The sequence below is a fragment of the Perca flavescens genome, chromosome 22 (genome assembly GCF_004354835.1).
Source record: "Perca flavescens isolate YP-PL-M2 chromosome 22, PFLA_1.0, whole genome shotgun sequence".
Classification (NCBI taxonomy): Eukaryota; Metazoa; Chordata; class Actinopteri; order Perciformes; family Percidae; genus Perca; species Perca flavescens.
In genome coordinates, this window is record NC_041352.1 from 25,958,716 (window position 1) to 25,976,217 (window position 17,502).

A 17,502-nucleotide genomic window follows, 5' to 3' on the forward strand; every position below is an offset into this window, starting at 1 on the left:
ACCTAAAGGAAACACTGAAGTCTAAAATGTAAAGGCAGTGACACCTCGTCTTGCAAAGGGCCTGATTAAATGGGCTTTTTGAAAGACACTGCAGGGAAGTCTGAAGTCCTTGGACAGTGAAGTTACTTCTTTCTTTCTTCCTCCCCCTCTCACTCTCCTTCTCCTTTTCGCTTTCTCCATATACTTCTTTGTTTCTTTGCCAGCCTTCCTCCGCTCTAAAGCTCTGCCTCTTACACTGCTTTAGCTCTTTTATTCCCTCTTTTATTCATTTTACTCCCTTATTCTCTCAGGACAGAAGGTACATTTAGTCCTGTTTGGTCCAGAGATATTGAACGATAACACAATCCAAACAAACAGTGTTTGCTACAGCTCTGTGGAACGGGAGTCTTTTATTATGAAAGGTGGGAGCTAACATGAGCAGTGCCTACATGCTGTTGTGTCATCGGATGCCTCATAGGACAGACAGTGAATGCATGAGACCGCTGAGGATAAATTAATATTTTATCACTGTTATGCAACGGACTATTACAGAGGTGTTAGCGTGCAAACACAAAAATCAACCCTTACTTTTGTATACTGGCAAATAAAGGGCAAAGAAGTTAATCAAGATGCTTAATTTGTATATCCATTTGTGTAACCATTTGTGCTGTTTTAATGGTGTGTTAATATTTATTTGCCACAACTCACTGTATGTATCTTTAAAGATGGCACGATAGCAGTTTGATTTAGGAACTTCTACTTTGTGGTATATGCACATGGACAATGGACTGGCTGACTACCTCTGATCACTACGCACTTTACGAATACACCTCAACAATGCACTATTTACATACTTCATTCTGTCTCTATTATATGGACTATTGACTCTCTGATTTCTCAGAACTCTAGGCTCTTTATTTGCTAATGCACTTTAATAATTCAATAATGGACTAACATGATCATACTGCATTCTGTGTTTTATGTCTGTTTTAAGCAGTGCTATAAAGGAAAGGCACTTTAATGATTGCATTACTGGTTAGATGTAAATCTGCATTTCGTTGTACTGGTTGTCCTTACCCTTGCAATGACAATAAAGTCGAATCTAATCTAAAACAGATTTACATTTTTTTTTTATGAGGGAACACAAGGCCTAATATAACAGGATGCAACTGATCATAGAGGGTTATATTGTGTTGGCATGACACTACAGGAAAGAAACTTCCCACTAAAAATGATAAAGTCATAGTAAGATGATGCATGTGAATACAGGCCTCATTTAGGCTGATTTGAATAGGCTGAGGAATATTTTGTTAACTAAAAAAGATCCCCAGATAAGATGTGTGATAACTAATCAACTATATTCCATAATTAGATCAGAGGACAGAAAACTAATAGATGACGGTTTTGATTATCAATGACAATTGATTTCTGTTTTCTGTTCTTCGAATTATCCATAATGACATGGCAGATCTATTGTCAACACAAAATCTAAGATATTTGGAAAGGAGATTTGATTACACAAATGTTCACCAATCAATCAATCATCAATCAATCAATCAATAACTCAATTGATTAAAACTGCATCACCTCCTGAGTTCTCAACTTTAACAGCATTTTTCTGGCAAACACTTACTTAAAAATAACTCACAACAGTGTTATTTTACTATATGAGATATATATATACACATTAGTCGTAAAACTAGGCCTACACATTTACTACATTCTTTGTACATTTACTTCATTCTTTGTACATTCTTGTTTACATTTCGTTTATCCATTTTCAATTACCATAGCATCTACATCTTATAACTTATTCCCTGTTATATATTGTTCTTAAGGTATATCATTTCTTTTCTTGTTTGTCAAGCAATTATATTATGTTTACATGCTTGTCTTTTCATAGTCATAGTTAATATTTAATAATAAGCTATTGCACTGTTCAACCCCTGCACTGTTCACTTTTGCACTACCACCACTGCACACACTCTACCATAGCACCTTATAATGGTCATTGCATCACATGGTCAGTCCATACCAGACCTTAAATTATTAACTCTTTACATTTCTGTGAGTGATTTTTATGTATGTGAGATATATGTGTGTGTGTGTATGTGTGTTTGTTGTGTTAAGGTTGCCTAAGCTACTGGATGCCTACACTTTCCCTTGGGATGAATAAAGTATCTACCTATCTATCTATCTATCTATCTATCTATCTATCTATCTATCTATCTATCTATACAAATGTACACTTTGATTTCAAATATGTAATATTGTATCACTTTATTTTACCTTCTGAAGTATTTTATGTCTAAGATTTTTTTTTTTTACTTGCATGATTTAGTTTTTATACATATTTAATGAGCAGTGTTGGAGGGAGCCTAAGAGCTATAAGACTGTCACTGGAATCGACGGACTCTGTAATTGCTGTGCACATGACAATAAATATCTTTAAAAATACAACTTAAAATCTTTGAACTCGGATTAGCACCAGTTTGAAGGTAATTATCAACGTTTTATCAGACACAGTAAGTGCGAAATAAAAACACCTGAGTGATTCTGGATGTTTTTATGGTCCACAAACAAAGTGCTTACCTTGTCCAGGCAGCTGACTTTCTCCGTCGGGTAGACAATCTTCCCACAGCGGGCACACTGGGGGTTCATCCTCCCAAACCTCCTCTGTGCTCCCCAAAGGCTTAATTCCACTTGTTATTCGAGAGATGTAAAATGTTGTCCGGAACGAGAGTCCCAAAATGTCTCCGCTGAGCCACTGTTCACACTGTAAACAAAGTGGGAAAAAACGATGGAAACGTAGCGGAGAAACGGCGGCTCTGCTCCCTCACTCAGCGACTCACCGTCCGGTGTGAAGGCTGGATGCTGCGCTGCTGGGACCGATCACTCCACTGGCAGCAAGCTAGCGTGGGCTAGCACGATGTAAACAGGAAGTTAAACGGGAGAAAACCGGAAATGTGTTTACGTTCCTTTCAAAATAATAATAATGAAAAAAATAAGAGAAAAAAATTAAATAAAAAATAAATAATTGAACGAACATTGTTCAATAAATAAAGACGATTTCATATAAAATTTGAGGTTTTTCTAAACAAATTAAAAAATACGGAAAAAATTAAATAAAACAAAATATAACAAAACAATCAAACATGGTTATTGATCAAAAGAAAATGTATCTGATTAATTAATGCTTAAAGATTCTCAAATGTAAGTTCTGCTTTTCATTAAATATTTGTTATACATTTATTAATTTTACTCTGATAACTGATATAAACTGACACAGTTGTTGCTTTTATTCATCCCACGCAGTAAGCAGATACACTACTGTAGGTTGAGAAATGTAATTATTTTTAAGTGTTTAGCTATATTTATGTAAAAATATGAGGGTTTAATCAACTGAAAATACGTATGGACAACGTCAAGTAAATTATGTATGCTTCAGAAGTGATTCGAGAAGTTTTTATGGACGTTTGGACGCTTTCTTCGGCTGTAAAATCTACAAACTGTTACCAACGTTTGGCAGTTAGCTAACGCTAGTACGTTAGCAGCTGTTGAAGCCTATCTACATATGGTGAGTAATTAGCTAGCTTACCGAAAAGATCAATTCTGGGTTCAGTATTCAATCAACCTACAGTAATAGTATGTGGAGACAGAAAGTCTATTTAGTTCGGCTCACTCACACAATGGGTGTATTATGAGACTACAACTTAATTTTTTAATTTGCAATCTTAATTTACTCATTTAAAAGTGGTGCAGCACTTATCATAGATTAGCTAGCTAACGTTAGCTAAAGTTAGCTAAGTTAGCTAAAGTTAGCTTAACGTTTTTAACTACATAGCTGAGGAAACATTAGCCCCATTTCAAAACGTTATATTTTACGTGATATGCAGCAGTACGTTGCATCTTCAAAAGCTATATTTTGTGATCTCTAATATCCACGCTGTCTGTCCGAAATGATAACACTTTTACCCGGGGCAACTGCAAGCACGTGGTCGAAAAACACAGTCAAGACGTTTCCTTCAGGGCCGATGCTTTTCGGGGGTAACAATGAGAAACACCCTTCACTTTACCGGCAGGATTAAGGATAGATGAAGCCACTGTGTCTCAAAAAAACTTGTTGATTTATTTTTCATGGTTAACTCATTTTACATCGCCTTCCCTCACTCTGCAGGTGTGCTCTAAATTAAAACACTCCCATCATGCTTGCTTTAAAAAAAATTTAACTATTGGAGGTAGTGCAGAGACAATAACAAACAAGACAAATTAAGAAAAGATTGACAAAAGTAAATACATTATATTAGCCATACCAAATTCATTGCTCTCTCTCCTGACCTTGCTTAACCCATATATATATATATATATACAGTGTTGGGGAGTAACGGAATACATGTAACGGCGTTACGTATTCAGAATACAAATTATGAGTAACTGTACTCCGTTACAGTTACAATTTAAATAGTTGGTATTTAGAATACAGTTACATTGTTAAAATCAATGGATTACATGACAATACTTCTCCGTTTCACGAGTTTATTCACTCTGAATAAATTAAGGCAACTTAATGCATTTTCCAGAAGCCCCGATATGAAATAGAAAAAAAATAGCTATTTGCGTGATCAGTCACAATGGAGTCGGAACCAGCACGACAGAGCCAGGGCAGCAATACGTTTCTATCTTCGAAATTCAAACAGCATTTCACATTAAAGAACGAGCAGGGAGAATGAAACACAGCTAACTGTGCCGTGCAGCCTCTGCCTGCCAGCAACCAACCTCCTTTCAGCTCCAAATTACTCCACCTCCAACCTGAAGAAGCATCTTAAAGTAAGTTATTCTTTTAATTAGCCGAGGGTAGTCGTCTGCTGTAGTTTTACTGGTCACCTTGCTATGTTAACATTGACAGCGACTTTATATTCTCCTAGGTGCTGATTTACTAGCTCCAGAGCCGTTTAAAGACTATAGCCCCGTTTGACATGCTAACTAACGTTAGCTAAAATTAGCTTGTGGTAGCTTAGACTGCAGTTCGATTTTTGTAGTAGGCTATGCAGTTCGGGACTACCAATACAATAATCTATCTGCTTGTTCAGGTACACATTCAGCTAGTTGGAATAAAAAGAACACACCATTATAGGCCTGTTTAGTAAGCTGGATGTGATAGCCGCATTCCTACACTTATAAAACGCAATTCAATGTGGAAGTAATCTTGAAGTAATCCAAGTATTCAGAATACGTTACTCAGATTGAGTAACGTAACGGAATACGTTACAAATTACATTTGTGGGCATGTATTCTGTATTCTGTAACGAAATACGTTTTGAAACTATCATTCCCAACACTGTATATACCTATATATATATATATATATATATATATATATATATATATATATATATATATATATATATATATATATAGGTATATACCACGCACTCACACTGACGTCACTCACTCATTACACCTGTGCCAATCTCTATCTAATTACGATTATCTCAAAACACAACCTATTAAATCCATACTTTTTAACGTTACCTTCAACTGCAGCGCTCCTCTGCTCTTCATTCCACGCAGACAGTAAGACCTCTGTGAGATCAGGAAAAGTCTTTACCAGTTGCAAACGATTTTTATGATAAAGTTTGAGTAGAGAAGGTTGTGTGTTATCTGGTGCAATTTACAGAGTGTAAATGGTGCAATGACTGGATGCACAACAGTAATTAACTTAATACAGCCATAATAAATCCCCCTATAGGTTAGATGGTACCATTACATGAAATGTCTTTTTCATTTTAGAAATAGCCTACATTCTTATTCTATTCAGTCATAAATGTACAATATTTTTTAATAGAGATGTGTTTGTAACAGCGGAAATTCCAACGTGGCATCATGACTTTGCGTAAACATACACACCACTTTCCTAAAGCCAAGTGGCGTGTTAGCTGTACGCATTTTGAGCTATCCATCTGCTGTATACAGCGTAGATATACATGCGAAGACGGCAGGCTGCTGTATCACAGCGTAAACATACACGCCACTTTCTAAAGACACGTGGCGTGTTATTGCGAGGCAATGGTTGGTTTTAATACACACTACTCACTACGGCGTCAATTCACACGCAATCACAAGGTAATGTACAGTACAGGCCAAAAGTTTGGACACACCTTCTCATTCAATGCGTTTTTTAATTTATTTTCATGACTATTTATATTGTAGATTCTCACTGAAGGCATCAAAACTATGAATGAACACATTTGGAATTATGTACTTAACAAAAAAGTGTGAAATAACTGAAAACATGTCTTATATTTTAGATTCCTCAAGCCACCCTTTGCTTTTTTTATTAATAAGGGAAATAATTCCACTAATTAACCCTGACAAAGCACACCTGTGAAGGTAAAACCATTTCAGGTGACTACCTCATGAAGCTCATTGAGAGAACACCAAGGGTTTGCAGAGTTATCAAAAAAAGCAAAGGGTGGCTACTTTGAAGAATCTAAAATATAAGACATGTTTTCAGTTATTTCACACTTTGTTGTTAAGTACATAATTCCATATGTGTTCATTCATAGTTTTGATGCCTTCAGTGAGAATCTACAATGTAAATAGTCATGAAAATAAAGAAACACATTGAATGAGAAGGTGTGTCCAAACTATTGGCCTGTACTGTAACTCAATGGAGGACAAACGGCATTTATAAACATGCTGACAAGCGAGTGTGCGTCTTCATAACACGCCAATAACGGCATACCAATTGGCGTGTCATACATACGCCACTTCATGAGATCAGTCTGGAAAATTTTATTAATTCATGTATTGCATACAGTAGACATCTTTTGCTCACATCTTTTTTTATGATATTAGGTTGTAACTATTGCTGTCCGCATTGTATAATTACCTATTTGTTACGTTATTTATTAGCATTAACCCTTATAGTCATGGTAAAGCAATCATTTGCAATAATTGTGTGGTTTTAGGGAATGAACGTGTTGTTTAAATACAATTTGAGTAATAAATACAACATATCTTCTTTGTAGCGTCCATGGTGTTTGCACATTATGACTTAGGATACACCTCTTTGTTTACATTCATTCTTTCAAAGTTGTTTGCGTTGGGAAAATTAACGTTTGCACCCCCTCATGTTGGAAGAACTCGGTAAGTCAGTAAAAACAAATTGGTACACAAGTTGATGTCATACTGCGCAGAAACATGGCGGACAAAAGTCAGTGTTGGGTTGAAGGTAAGAAACTTTTTTATTAATTCACGTACTGCATACAGTATACATTTTTTTGCTCAAATGTAGTTTTTTAATATATTAGGTTGTAAGTTTTAATTGCTGTCCATATCATAGAGTAACCTATTAGTTAGAAAAGTTATTTATTAGCATTAACCCTCATAATCATAACTAGTCACGTAAAGCAATAATGTAGTTGTTTTACAGAATGAACGTGTTATTTAAATACATTGAGTCATAAATACAACATATCTTCTTTGTAGCGTCCATGGTGTGTGCACATTACGACTTAATTACATTTTTCAATTCAATTTTATTTATAGTATCAAATCATAACAAGAGTTATCTCAAGTCACTTTACAGATAGAGTAGGTCTAGACCACACTCTATAAATTCCAAAGCCCCAATAATTACAGTAATTCCCTCAAGAGCAAGCATTAGCAGTGGCTATTGCGACAGTGGCGAGAAAAAACTCCCTTTTAGGAAGAAACCTCGGCAGATTTTGGGTTGAAGGTAAGAAACGTATTATTAACTCACATATTGCATATCAAGGTTTTGCTCACATGTAGTTTTTTTTAATATACTAGGTTGTAACTGTTAATTACTGTCCATGTCATAGAGGGACCTATTTGTTAGAAAAGTTATTTATAAGCATCAACCCTCATAACAAGTCAGGTAAAGCAATAATTTAGTGTTTTTAGAGAATGAACGTGTTGTTTAAATGCTTTGTGTAATAAATACAAGATATCTTCTTTGTAGCGATCATTTCCACATTACGACTAAAGGCTACTTCATTCATCCAAATTCATTTGCGTCGGGAAAAGTTACGTGAACACTACCTCATGTTGGAACAAAATAAGTACATTTTGCTACACAAGTTGACATCATACTACATGGATACATGGCGGAGGAAAGTCAATTTTGGGTTGAAGGTAAGAAACTTTTTATTATTTCAAATATTGCATATCAAGATTTTGCTCACATGTAATTTTTCATATATTACGTTGTAACCGTTAGTTGCTGTCCACATGGTAAAGTAACCTATTTGTTAGAAAAGTGATTTATCAGCATTAACCCTCATTGTCATAACAAGTCAGGTAAACCAATAATTTAGCTTTAAGCAATAAATAGGACATATGATCCTTGGAGCATCCATAGTGTTAAGGCCACATTTTGGTTAAGTTGTTTACTTTCACTAAGTGTGTTTTCCAGCCAAAACACTGTAGTTGCTGTTGCTTCTGTATTGTTTTGGTCTTGTTCCTGTATTTGTGATGATTACCTGTAAATGTCAAGGCTGTCTTAATTGTTTTTTAATGTTATTTACGCCTCAATAGACCTCCACATCTCCACCCTATGAAGTGTGCACATTGCACGTGCAAGATCCAAGCAAAGGTGGGTCACAAGGTACGACTTCTCCTCCGGTGCAGGTAAGAAGATGTGGCTTTACAAGTGCATAGGAGAAGACAGAAGAATGTCAGCGATAGGAACTCGGCTGTGCAGCATGATCCCAAAACACACACTTTCTGCCCTGTCACCCCTATTTCATATTTACAGCAAGAGTGTTTGTCTTTCTATAATGGAGGACTGTTACCAACATTATTAGCTATACATTGAAATCTAAAATACACCAGAAAACACAAATCTTTTCCATTTCTGAACTGCAATTTCTTTTTACTTCGTGACTAACATATATGCTGATACCAATATGGCTGTGCATTAAACATTAGGCACATTTTTATTTATTATATGTAGGTTGTAATGGCTACTTTTAATGGGCTTATTTGTCAGTGTAATATTTACAACGGTCACTGGCAGTAAGGATTGACCCCAACCCAACCAGAACTCATTCTGATCATCAGTGAGCAAATGACTCCCCCTGGTGGCTGATTAAGGCTTAAAATCAATTAAACAGAGTTATTGATTTGAGATTACTAAGATAAGATCATTTAAATATTGAAACAAACAAAAAAAACTTTATTGCTCTGACAAAAAGGAAACAGTAAATGAATAGGCTGCATCAATATTGAGTGCAGTACCTTAAAAGTTCCATTATTGTTTTGTGATTAATACAACTTAATGACACTTGGTTTTAGGGTTAGGGTTAGGGGCATTACAGAAAGCAAAGGCATAACTTAATAAAATAACATCAACAGTATAAATTCAGACAAAGTGTCAGTGATCGGTAAGAATTGGGTAACAAGTGCAACAGACTGCAGTCGCAATATTTGGTTAAAGGTGTTTTAAATAGATCAATTTGTGAATTGAATACTTCAAATCCATCATAAAAAAATGGCCATTTGATTGAACAAGGAAAATAAAAACTTTTATTGTAGATACTTTAAAGAAAGAAGGTAAAGTTGTGATCAAGGGATATTTAAAAAAAGAATGTATATGAAGAAAAAGAAATATGAGTTTTACATTTAATTGTTCAAACATTTCCAAATGTATTTACAATTTATGGTTTCAGAAACTATCTTTTAACAATTATTTTAACAATTATTTAACAGATAAGTCAAGAACAACTACTCATAACTGCCTTAGGCCTGAGCTATGTAGTTTTTTTCCTTTTTCACTTTGTCAAGAAGAGTTCAAGTACAGTAACTGTTGAAGGGAAACATTTGTGGGAGTTACAGAATGATCACTTTAACACTACCAGGTCAACATGTTCTGCATGATCTTGTTCATTTAGCTTCAGATCAACCCAAGATCAACAATCATACTCAACTTAACACTTGAGTTAATGTACTTAGTTACTTTTGGTGAACAGTTGACATTTCATAAAAGCTAATAAACAATAAATACTAACATTGCTCAGTGTTTTCCAGCCAGCTCAACTTTTTCCATGTGATGTGAATAAACTAAACTTCACAGATAAATGCACTTTCTATAATATATTAGTTTAAGTATTGTAAGTTGGAGCTGGTAATGAAGATGTTATCACATCAGTTTAGTATCAGACTTTAGCTCTATATGTTTACTGAAGTGTAGATAGTCAACTCATTCCCCTACAGAGGACAACAAGACTAACACCACACTTTGCTCAAACATGGTTAGATGTTATTTAACACAATGAGAAACATGATTATGAATTTATATTAACAGAGAGGTTTAATATTAAATAGGCTTTAAATGTTCAGACTGAAATGTAACAATCATTCATCTAATACACAGTTGTAGGCAAAAATGATAAAATACAAATTATAACCCAAATATTACACTAGAATATCACATTACATCTCCAGTGTTTTCTGTTAACAAAGACAGACATGAAAGTAAGTTGGTAATATCAGTGCTGTAGGGACAATAAGTACATTTAAACATAAAAAAATTACTTATGATTTACATGGTTAAGAACTAAAATTAACACAAAATTGTTATTTTCCTAGATAAATGAGCTCTTTAGGAACTTATACATCAAATGTCCAGTAGATGGTGATACTTCACCAGTTATAGTTAACTGTTTGGTTCAGGCTGACAGTGTTGATCCTCCAGAGTCAAATTATAAAAGAAGAATAAAAAGGAATACTCATACAATACAATATGGAAGGTAAAGACTTTTGGGAAAAAAAGTGCTCTAAATCTATACATGCACCTTTTCAAAACAACAGTTTCTTTGCAGGTGGAGCCTTGAGAAGTGTAGGATAATTATTTAAATCACTGTGTCTCACAGGATCTGTGTGGTGGAATTACCAGAGACCATAGAGTTTACAACACAAAGGAGTCACAAGGAGTCTGGTGGCTTTGAAGAGAGCTGGACTATCAATTTAAAGGACTTAAAGAAATGGACATGTACACATTTTCTTTTCAATGGCAATTTGACAAACTCCCATCAGCTGAGGAACTTGGTTGATACAATCAAAAGCTCCAGAGGAGCCACCAAATGGAACTTTTGTGAACAAGAGTTACTTAATCTCCAACATCCTGTAAAATAAAAAGGCATCAACAGTTTACAGTAACTCATGTCAGCCAGCAGGTGGCTCTAAACATCCTCACAGTTTCCTCTCATGTTCAGTCTGTAAAAACAGCTCAGGGAGATTCCCTGAAGAAAAAGTAGTTCACACAGCATCATCAACCGGAAACCTAATTTAACTAACCAGCTGCACTATTAGAGGCCTACTATTTAGCTCTTATATTTTAACATTTGATCAGATACAAATGCACTTTTATGAAGAAACTAGGCTATTGTGGTCTCTTGCAGAAAATACTCTTAAACTGAAGTCATCACCTGTTCATTTAGCTTCAGATCAACCCAAGATGTTCACAGAGAAACGGGTCGGCCTCACAGAGGAACTCAATCATCTCTGAACTAGCAGCTTCACCTTTCTTCCTCACTGTGTCGACAACAAAACGAGCTTTGTCTCTTGTGTTTTTCATCGAGTCCGCTGACTCCCTCTCAGGATCAGCCATCACCTTTTTCTCCAACAGTTTGTCCAGCAGACTTTTGAGAACAGGTCCTGATATCCCATCGATGAAGCTGCTCCGTATGTCCAACAGCCTGTCATGAGGACGGAGACTCACAGCGCTCGGCCCACAGGACCTTCTTACTCCAGTGGTGGAAAGACTAACCTCTCTTTCCCAGACACAGTTGGAGCTGTTGGTGTCTCTCAAAAACAGCTTAATGTCTGTAAGGATTGTTTTTAATCTCACCTGAAATGATGGCAAGAAGTTGTCACAGTTGTCACAGTCAAACTCTGCTTCTGTTGGTTGAACTAGAACTGAGTCGTCTTCAGGACAAGTGGACAGAGAGTATTCCTGATATGGGTGCAATTTACAGTGTGAGGATGTCTCTATGTAGCTCTCATCTGCAAATAACTCCTTCCGAATGCGCAGCACATCCCGGAGAACAATGTTCCTCGGTAGCAACAACACATTGAGGAGGGATTCAGGATCAGGATCAGCTGGGGGCCTGTAGAACAGCAGAACCAGCGCTCGGACCAGCTCAGGTGGTGTATCTTCGTCCTTGACATTACCAAAACCATAAAACCCTGTGATGTTTGTAAAAACATGAGTTTCTGTTATCCTATGAGGGCTGATAAACTCAATGCCATCATCGTTTACATGAGCAACTGACAAGAAATCCCATCCACCTGTGGAGCGGATCTCACAGTGTGGGAGATGAAGCTGACACACAGACTGCTGCGGACATTTGATGTCAAACAGGGGTCCTGCAGGCTTCTTGTGATGCTTGGCCAGTAGCCTCCTGTTCCAAGGGACAGTCCTGTAGACCACGTCCCCTTCTCCCTCCATGTGGAACACCAGGCCGGTCACACTGCACTGGTACAGGCCTGGGCAGGAGCACTGGAACCTGAAGGTTTCATCGCTTTCATCAGCAGTGATATCAGGTGTAAACTCCTCAAAGCTGGTTTTTAACAGAATCTCAGGTAAGCTTTCAGCTCGTGTTAAGGTCTTGTTCTTTTCAGAGGTTATTTGACTCAGTGAAGGCATGCTGGGAGAACGAGGCAGGCAGCCGGAGTCTCTTCTACTCCAACCAGGATCTGAGGAGAAGATTTGGAGGAGAGAATGGGCTGGCAGGGTGTTTGTGACTGAGTGGTTCACAGATGTAACAGGTGCCTCCATTTCCATCGGAGCATCAGTGTCACTTATAGATTTGCTTCCAGACTTCACAGATGAAAGCTGAAATGAATCTTGGGTGTTGCTTTGTTCAGGAGGGGCAGCAACATTTGTGGCTGAGCGGAGGCCACCATCAGAGGGGAAAGGAGAAAACAAACACAGAGGTACCTCGTCTTCCCTGTCAAGCTGGTATCTAGTATTACCCCCATCGCAAACATGCATTGAGTTAAGTAGATTTGGTGTTTCAGAGAGCGGAAAGTCTATGGTGTCAGGGGGAGAATTATCTCTACCTCTGCAAATCCTGGACAGAGCTCTCCTGATACTTCTGGCTGCTCTGCTGAAACATGATTCTTCTCTTTCTCTTCTTTCATGTTTCGCAGCAGACGCCATTTTGCTGCGTTCACGAAGGTCACGATCCGAGTGAGTGGAGCTCAATGAGCAACAGAAGTCAGGAGATCTCCGTGCTTGTGTCTGTCAAAAATCTGACTTTCTGGACACTTCGTGAGACCTATGTGTTAATTTTGGTTCTTCCTTTTTCTGTGTTTTCTCTTTTGTCTCGACTTCCTTCTTTAACCACAGATTAACTTCAATTCCCTTTTTTGACATCTAATAGGCTATTACAATATTTTTTTGTTTTAATTGTTTATCCACTCTATTCTTTTTGGCTCCTCAGTGTTTTACTTGCTCACATACCCTGAAAAAAAGCAGAGCATATTAAATTAAAATCTACCATAAATGTTTGCAGCTCATTTAAGCACATTACAATGTTGTCTCTCATTCACTCATTGATAGATTGGATAGCAGCAGGCTCTGGCCACACACTTTATTTTTCACGTGTATTTGCTAATACATTTTTTTTTTTTAAATATTACAGATATTCCTACCACCAGATTTATTTTGTATTTACCTGATGAGCTTCACCTTAAGAGTTGAGTCTTCTTGTAAATGTGGAACTATAGACAGGGTGCGTCATCCAACCCCTTGTTTAGTTTCTCTTCTCTACCTTCTCTGGTATTTTATCAGTTAATCACAACCTCTTATCTGATTCATGCTAGTGCATCATTTCCACTGGGGAGAGGGGGGCATGTTCCCCCCCACTTATCAAAACAAAATCCTGTTTGTGTGAAGTGAAGTGTGAACAATTGAAATCCTCTAAAAGTATAAAGTTGTTAGGGATTTGAAAACACAATTCTACAAGTGTGTTATAAACACAGTTGATTATCAATAATAATAATGATATTATATACTTGTGAATGCAGAAAAAAGAGAGAAAACTACAAAAAGTCTAATAGCAACGTGTAAAATAACAACACAGGCACAAATGGAATGAATAACATAATACATATTTAAGTGATACGTATGTAATTGAAAAATTCACATCTCATTGCAGCTAAATAAAACAGAGAGGGAGAATGTAAGTCCAACAAATCAAATTCCCGTAAGTACTATGTGCAGGTGTGATATTTATAAGTAGTTGTCCCAGTGAGCCACGCATAACACGTGGTCCCTGCAGATGGAACATCTAAATCAAATGCAGCATTGTTGTCACTGGATGTAGTCTATTAAAAATGTTTTTACTTACAACTGCGTTTGACAAATCAAAAACCCCACTGTGAGAAAGGTCTATCCAACATATGTTCATTCATTTGTTCATGCGATCTTCTTTGCCATGTTTGTGCATGTTTCTGTTTACACTTTAACTGACCAGTGACTTCAACATGAACATTAATTAGGTATATTATATATATATTTAAAAAATAAACCAGATCTTTCAACTGATAAATGAAAATATGCTTTCTAAGACAACATTATACACATTTACAGTCATAACGTCAGAATAAATTACCAGTTCTTACCCGTGTTGTGGCTGGATGAACACACAAGCTGTGTGTTATTACTTGATTCTTCAAACTGATGAACAATGAATGTTGAGCCCTTCTTTATCAAACACGGACTTTCTCTGTCATTGTGTTTCCATACTGATTAAGTTTTGTCTCCACACCCTCCACATTTTATAACAGGTTTTTCTACCTGTGTTATGTTGACATGTTTCAGGGAAATCAAGTCTCTGCCTGTTCATTTACAATAACCTGACTACTGACACTATTCTATTTCATAAGTCTAACTCCATCAAAGCTGCCTCTAGTCTAAATGCTCAACTACATCCTGACTGTAGCTTAGTTCTCAATACACATAAATACGATTGGGATCCATCTTAAAGTTTCTTTCTTGGAAAGAAAGCAAAGAAGATTAGTACACAAAACGTTGAACTATTTAATGTGTTTGAAATTGCAATCAACACTCAGAAAAATAAAGAAATAATACCATTTTAAATACGTTGTGTTAAGTTATTTAAAGTTTAAACTGGGTGGATAGTAATTACAACATGTGAGGAGAAAAGTCTGCTTTTGTTTTACTTAAATGAAGCTCCAATGTGCTTTGCTGATACCGAGACTGAAGAGTGATATGATTTATGCGTTATGCAAACTCTCCAGTCACATCGCCCTTTATTAAAGGGCCAGCAAATATTGTGAAGCTGACAGTGTTAATCCTCCAGAGTCAAAATACAGAATGAGAATAACAAGTTACAAGGTTTACTCATACAATACAATACGGATGACAAAGACTTTTGGAAAAACAAGTCCTCTAAATCTATACATGCACCTTTTCATAAGCTCTGTATCAAGTGTAGGATAAGGATCAGGATCTGTGTGGTGGAATTACCAGAGACCATAGAGACACTGAGTTTACAACACACTCTTAAACTGAAGTCATCACCTGTTCATTTAGCTTCAGATCAACCCAAGATGTTCACAGAGAAACGGGTCGGCCTCACAGAGGAACTCAATCATCTCTGAACTAGCAGCTTCACCTTTCTTCCTCACTGTGTCGACAACAAAACGAGCTTTGTCTCTTGTGTTTTTCATCGAGTCCGCTGACTCCCTCTCAGGATCAGCCATCACCTTTTTCTCCAACAGTTTGTCCAGCAGACTTTTGAGAACAGGTCCTGATATCCCATCGATGAAGCTGCTCCGTATGTCCAACAGCCTGTCATGAGGACGGAGACTCACAGCGCTCGGCCCACAGGACCTTCTTACTCCGGTGGATGATAGACAAACTCGTCTTTCCCAGACACTTTTGGAGCTGTTGGTGTCCCTCAAAAACAGCTTAATGTGTTTCATTATTGTTTCTAAGCTCACCTGGAATGATGGGAAGAAGTTGTCATAGTCGTCACAGTCAAACTCTGCTTCTGTTGGTTGAACTAGAACTGAGTCGTCTTCAGGACAAGTGGACAGAGAGTATTCCTGCTGTGGGTGCAGTTTACAGTGTGGAGATGTCTCTATGTAGTTCTCATCTCCAACTAACTTCTTCCTGATGCGCTGCACATCCCGGAGAACAACGTTCCTCGGTAGCAACAACACATTGAGGAGGGATTCAGGATCAGGATCAGCTGGGGGCCTGTAGAACAGCAGAACCAGCGCTCGGACCAGGTCAGGTGGTGAATCTTCATCCTTGACATAATCAAAACCAGAAAATCCTGTGATGTTTATAATAACATGAGTTTCTGTTTGCACAGCTGTATTAGGTGCCTCCATTTGGAGAGAGCAGGTTTGTATATTGACAGTAGAATCAGAGTTAGAAAAGTTGGGGCCTTCATCATCTGAGTATTTTCCTTTCATAAAATGAACTACATGAACATTTTAGGCGAGAAATGAACGGTTTATATTTCGAATATAGGCAGTCTTGCGAAAATCTTTGCCAAATTGACAATTTGCTCCAAAGTTCTCGGAGTTTTCGGAGCTCCATAAAATGACGCGGCTGCCAGCTTACGCCTGCCGGGGCCACTTGCTCGGCGCTCGGACAGTCACACTCGGAGATCCCGCTGTAGGACCCCGGAGGTCTTTTAGACCAGTTCCGTAAATTTATTTCGCCGTTTTGGATCGTTTGTGTAAATATCACAACACATGTGGTTAACTGTCTTTTCGGAGTTAAAATCAACAAGCACACACACACACACACACACACACACACACACAGGAGAGCTACCTATACCAGATAGACTGTATATTATTAGTCTATGAGATACACGCGTTTCTTTTCGGTGTATTTGTTTTCTGATTTATTAGAAGTTGGGTTTCAGTCTTTATGATAAATGAACAGTTGTACATAAAGTGGTAACATGCTATGACATGTTATGTAGACTAAAGGGGAGACACCAACCTTTATAATTTGAATTTCTAATTTCCATCTCCCTGGGCATATACAGTGCACTACAATAATATAGAAATGATAATTCCACATAACACTAATAGGAACACATAGGACACACCAGTGCATATGCCTATTTATTTGTTTAATTTAAACTGACTTAAACTTATATGCTAATAATAGTAGGGATCGCGTTCCACTCTTTTGAATAAGTAAAGGGTGTTTGAGCTAAACCATAAACAATAAAATTAAAGCTCAATTAGCTTAATTTTTCAATTTTATTGCAATAGTTGTAGCATTATGAGGTTTTCTTGTCCGGAGATTTTTTTAATACAAAGTGGTTATATTGTTGTGGTTTTTATTTCTAGCTGGTATTTCGGAGCCCTGCAGGCAGTCTCTGCTGGGGGGTGTTGAGCAATAACAGGAAGAACGCATCGTCTCAAACTGTTAACAGAGTTTTCTGTGCTTGTGAACTTGCGAGTTAATTCTTCCAAGAACAATCAGCAAGAACGTTC

At 37.1% G+C, this 17,502-nt stretch overlaps 1 protein-coding gene across 4 annotated transcripts in view; it reads right to left on the reverse strand.

The window, feature by feature from the left end:
• The window catches only part of LOC114549099 (LIM zinc-binding domain-containing Nebulette), a 175,242-nt gene extending 171,068 nt beyond the window's left edge, over nucleotides 1-4,174 (reverse strand). Inside the window, exons 1-3 of one of the 4 annotated variants that reach the window (XM_028569264.1) lie at nucleotides 3,955-4,174; nucleotides 2,832-2,900; nucleotides 2,572-2,755 (exon numbers count right to left, since the gene is read on the reverse strand). In XM_028569264.1, coding sequence (XP_028425065.1) covers nucleotides 2,572-2,640 — 69 coding nt within the window. In that variant the 5' untranslated portion in view covers nucleotides 2,641-2,755; nucleotides 2,832-2,900; nucleotides 3,955-4,174. Of the gene's footprint in view, nucleotides 1-2,571; nucleotides 2,958-3,954 lie in introns of all 4 variants that reach the window. The other 3 variants (XM_028569265.1, XM_028569263.1, XM_028569262.1) reach the window with 3 other exon arrangements.
• Nucleotides 4,175-17,502: the final 13,328 nt, after the last annotated feature.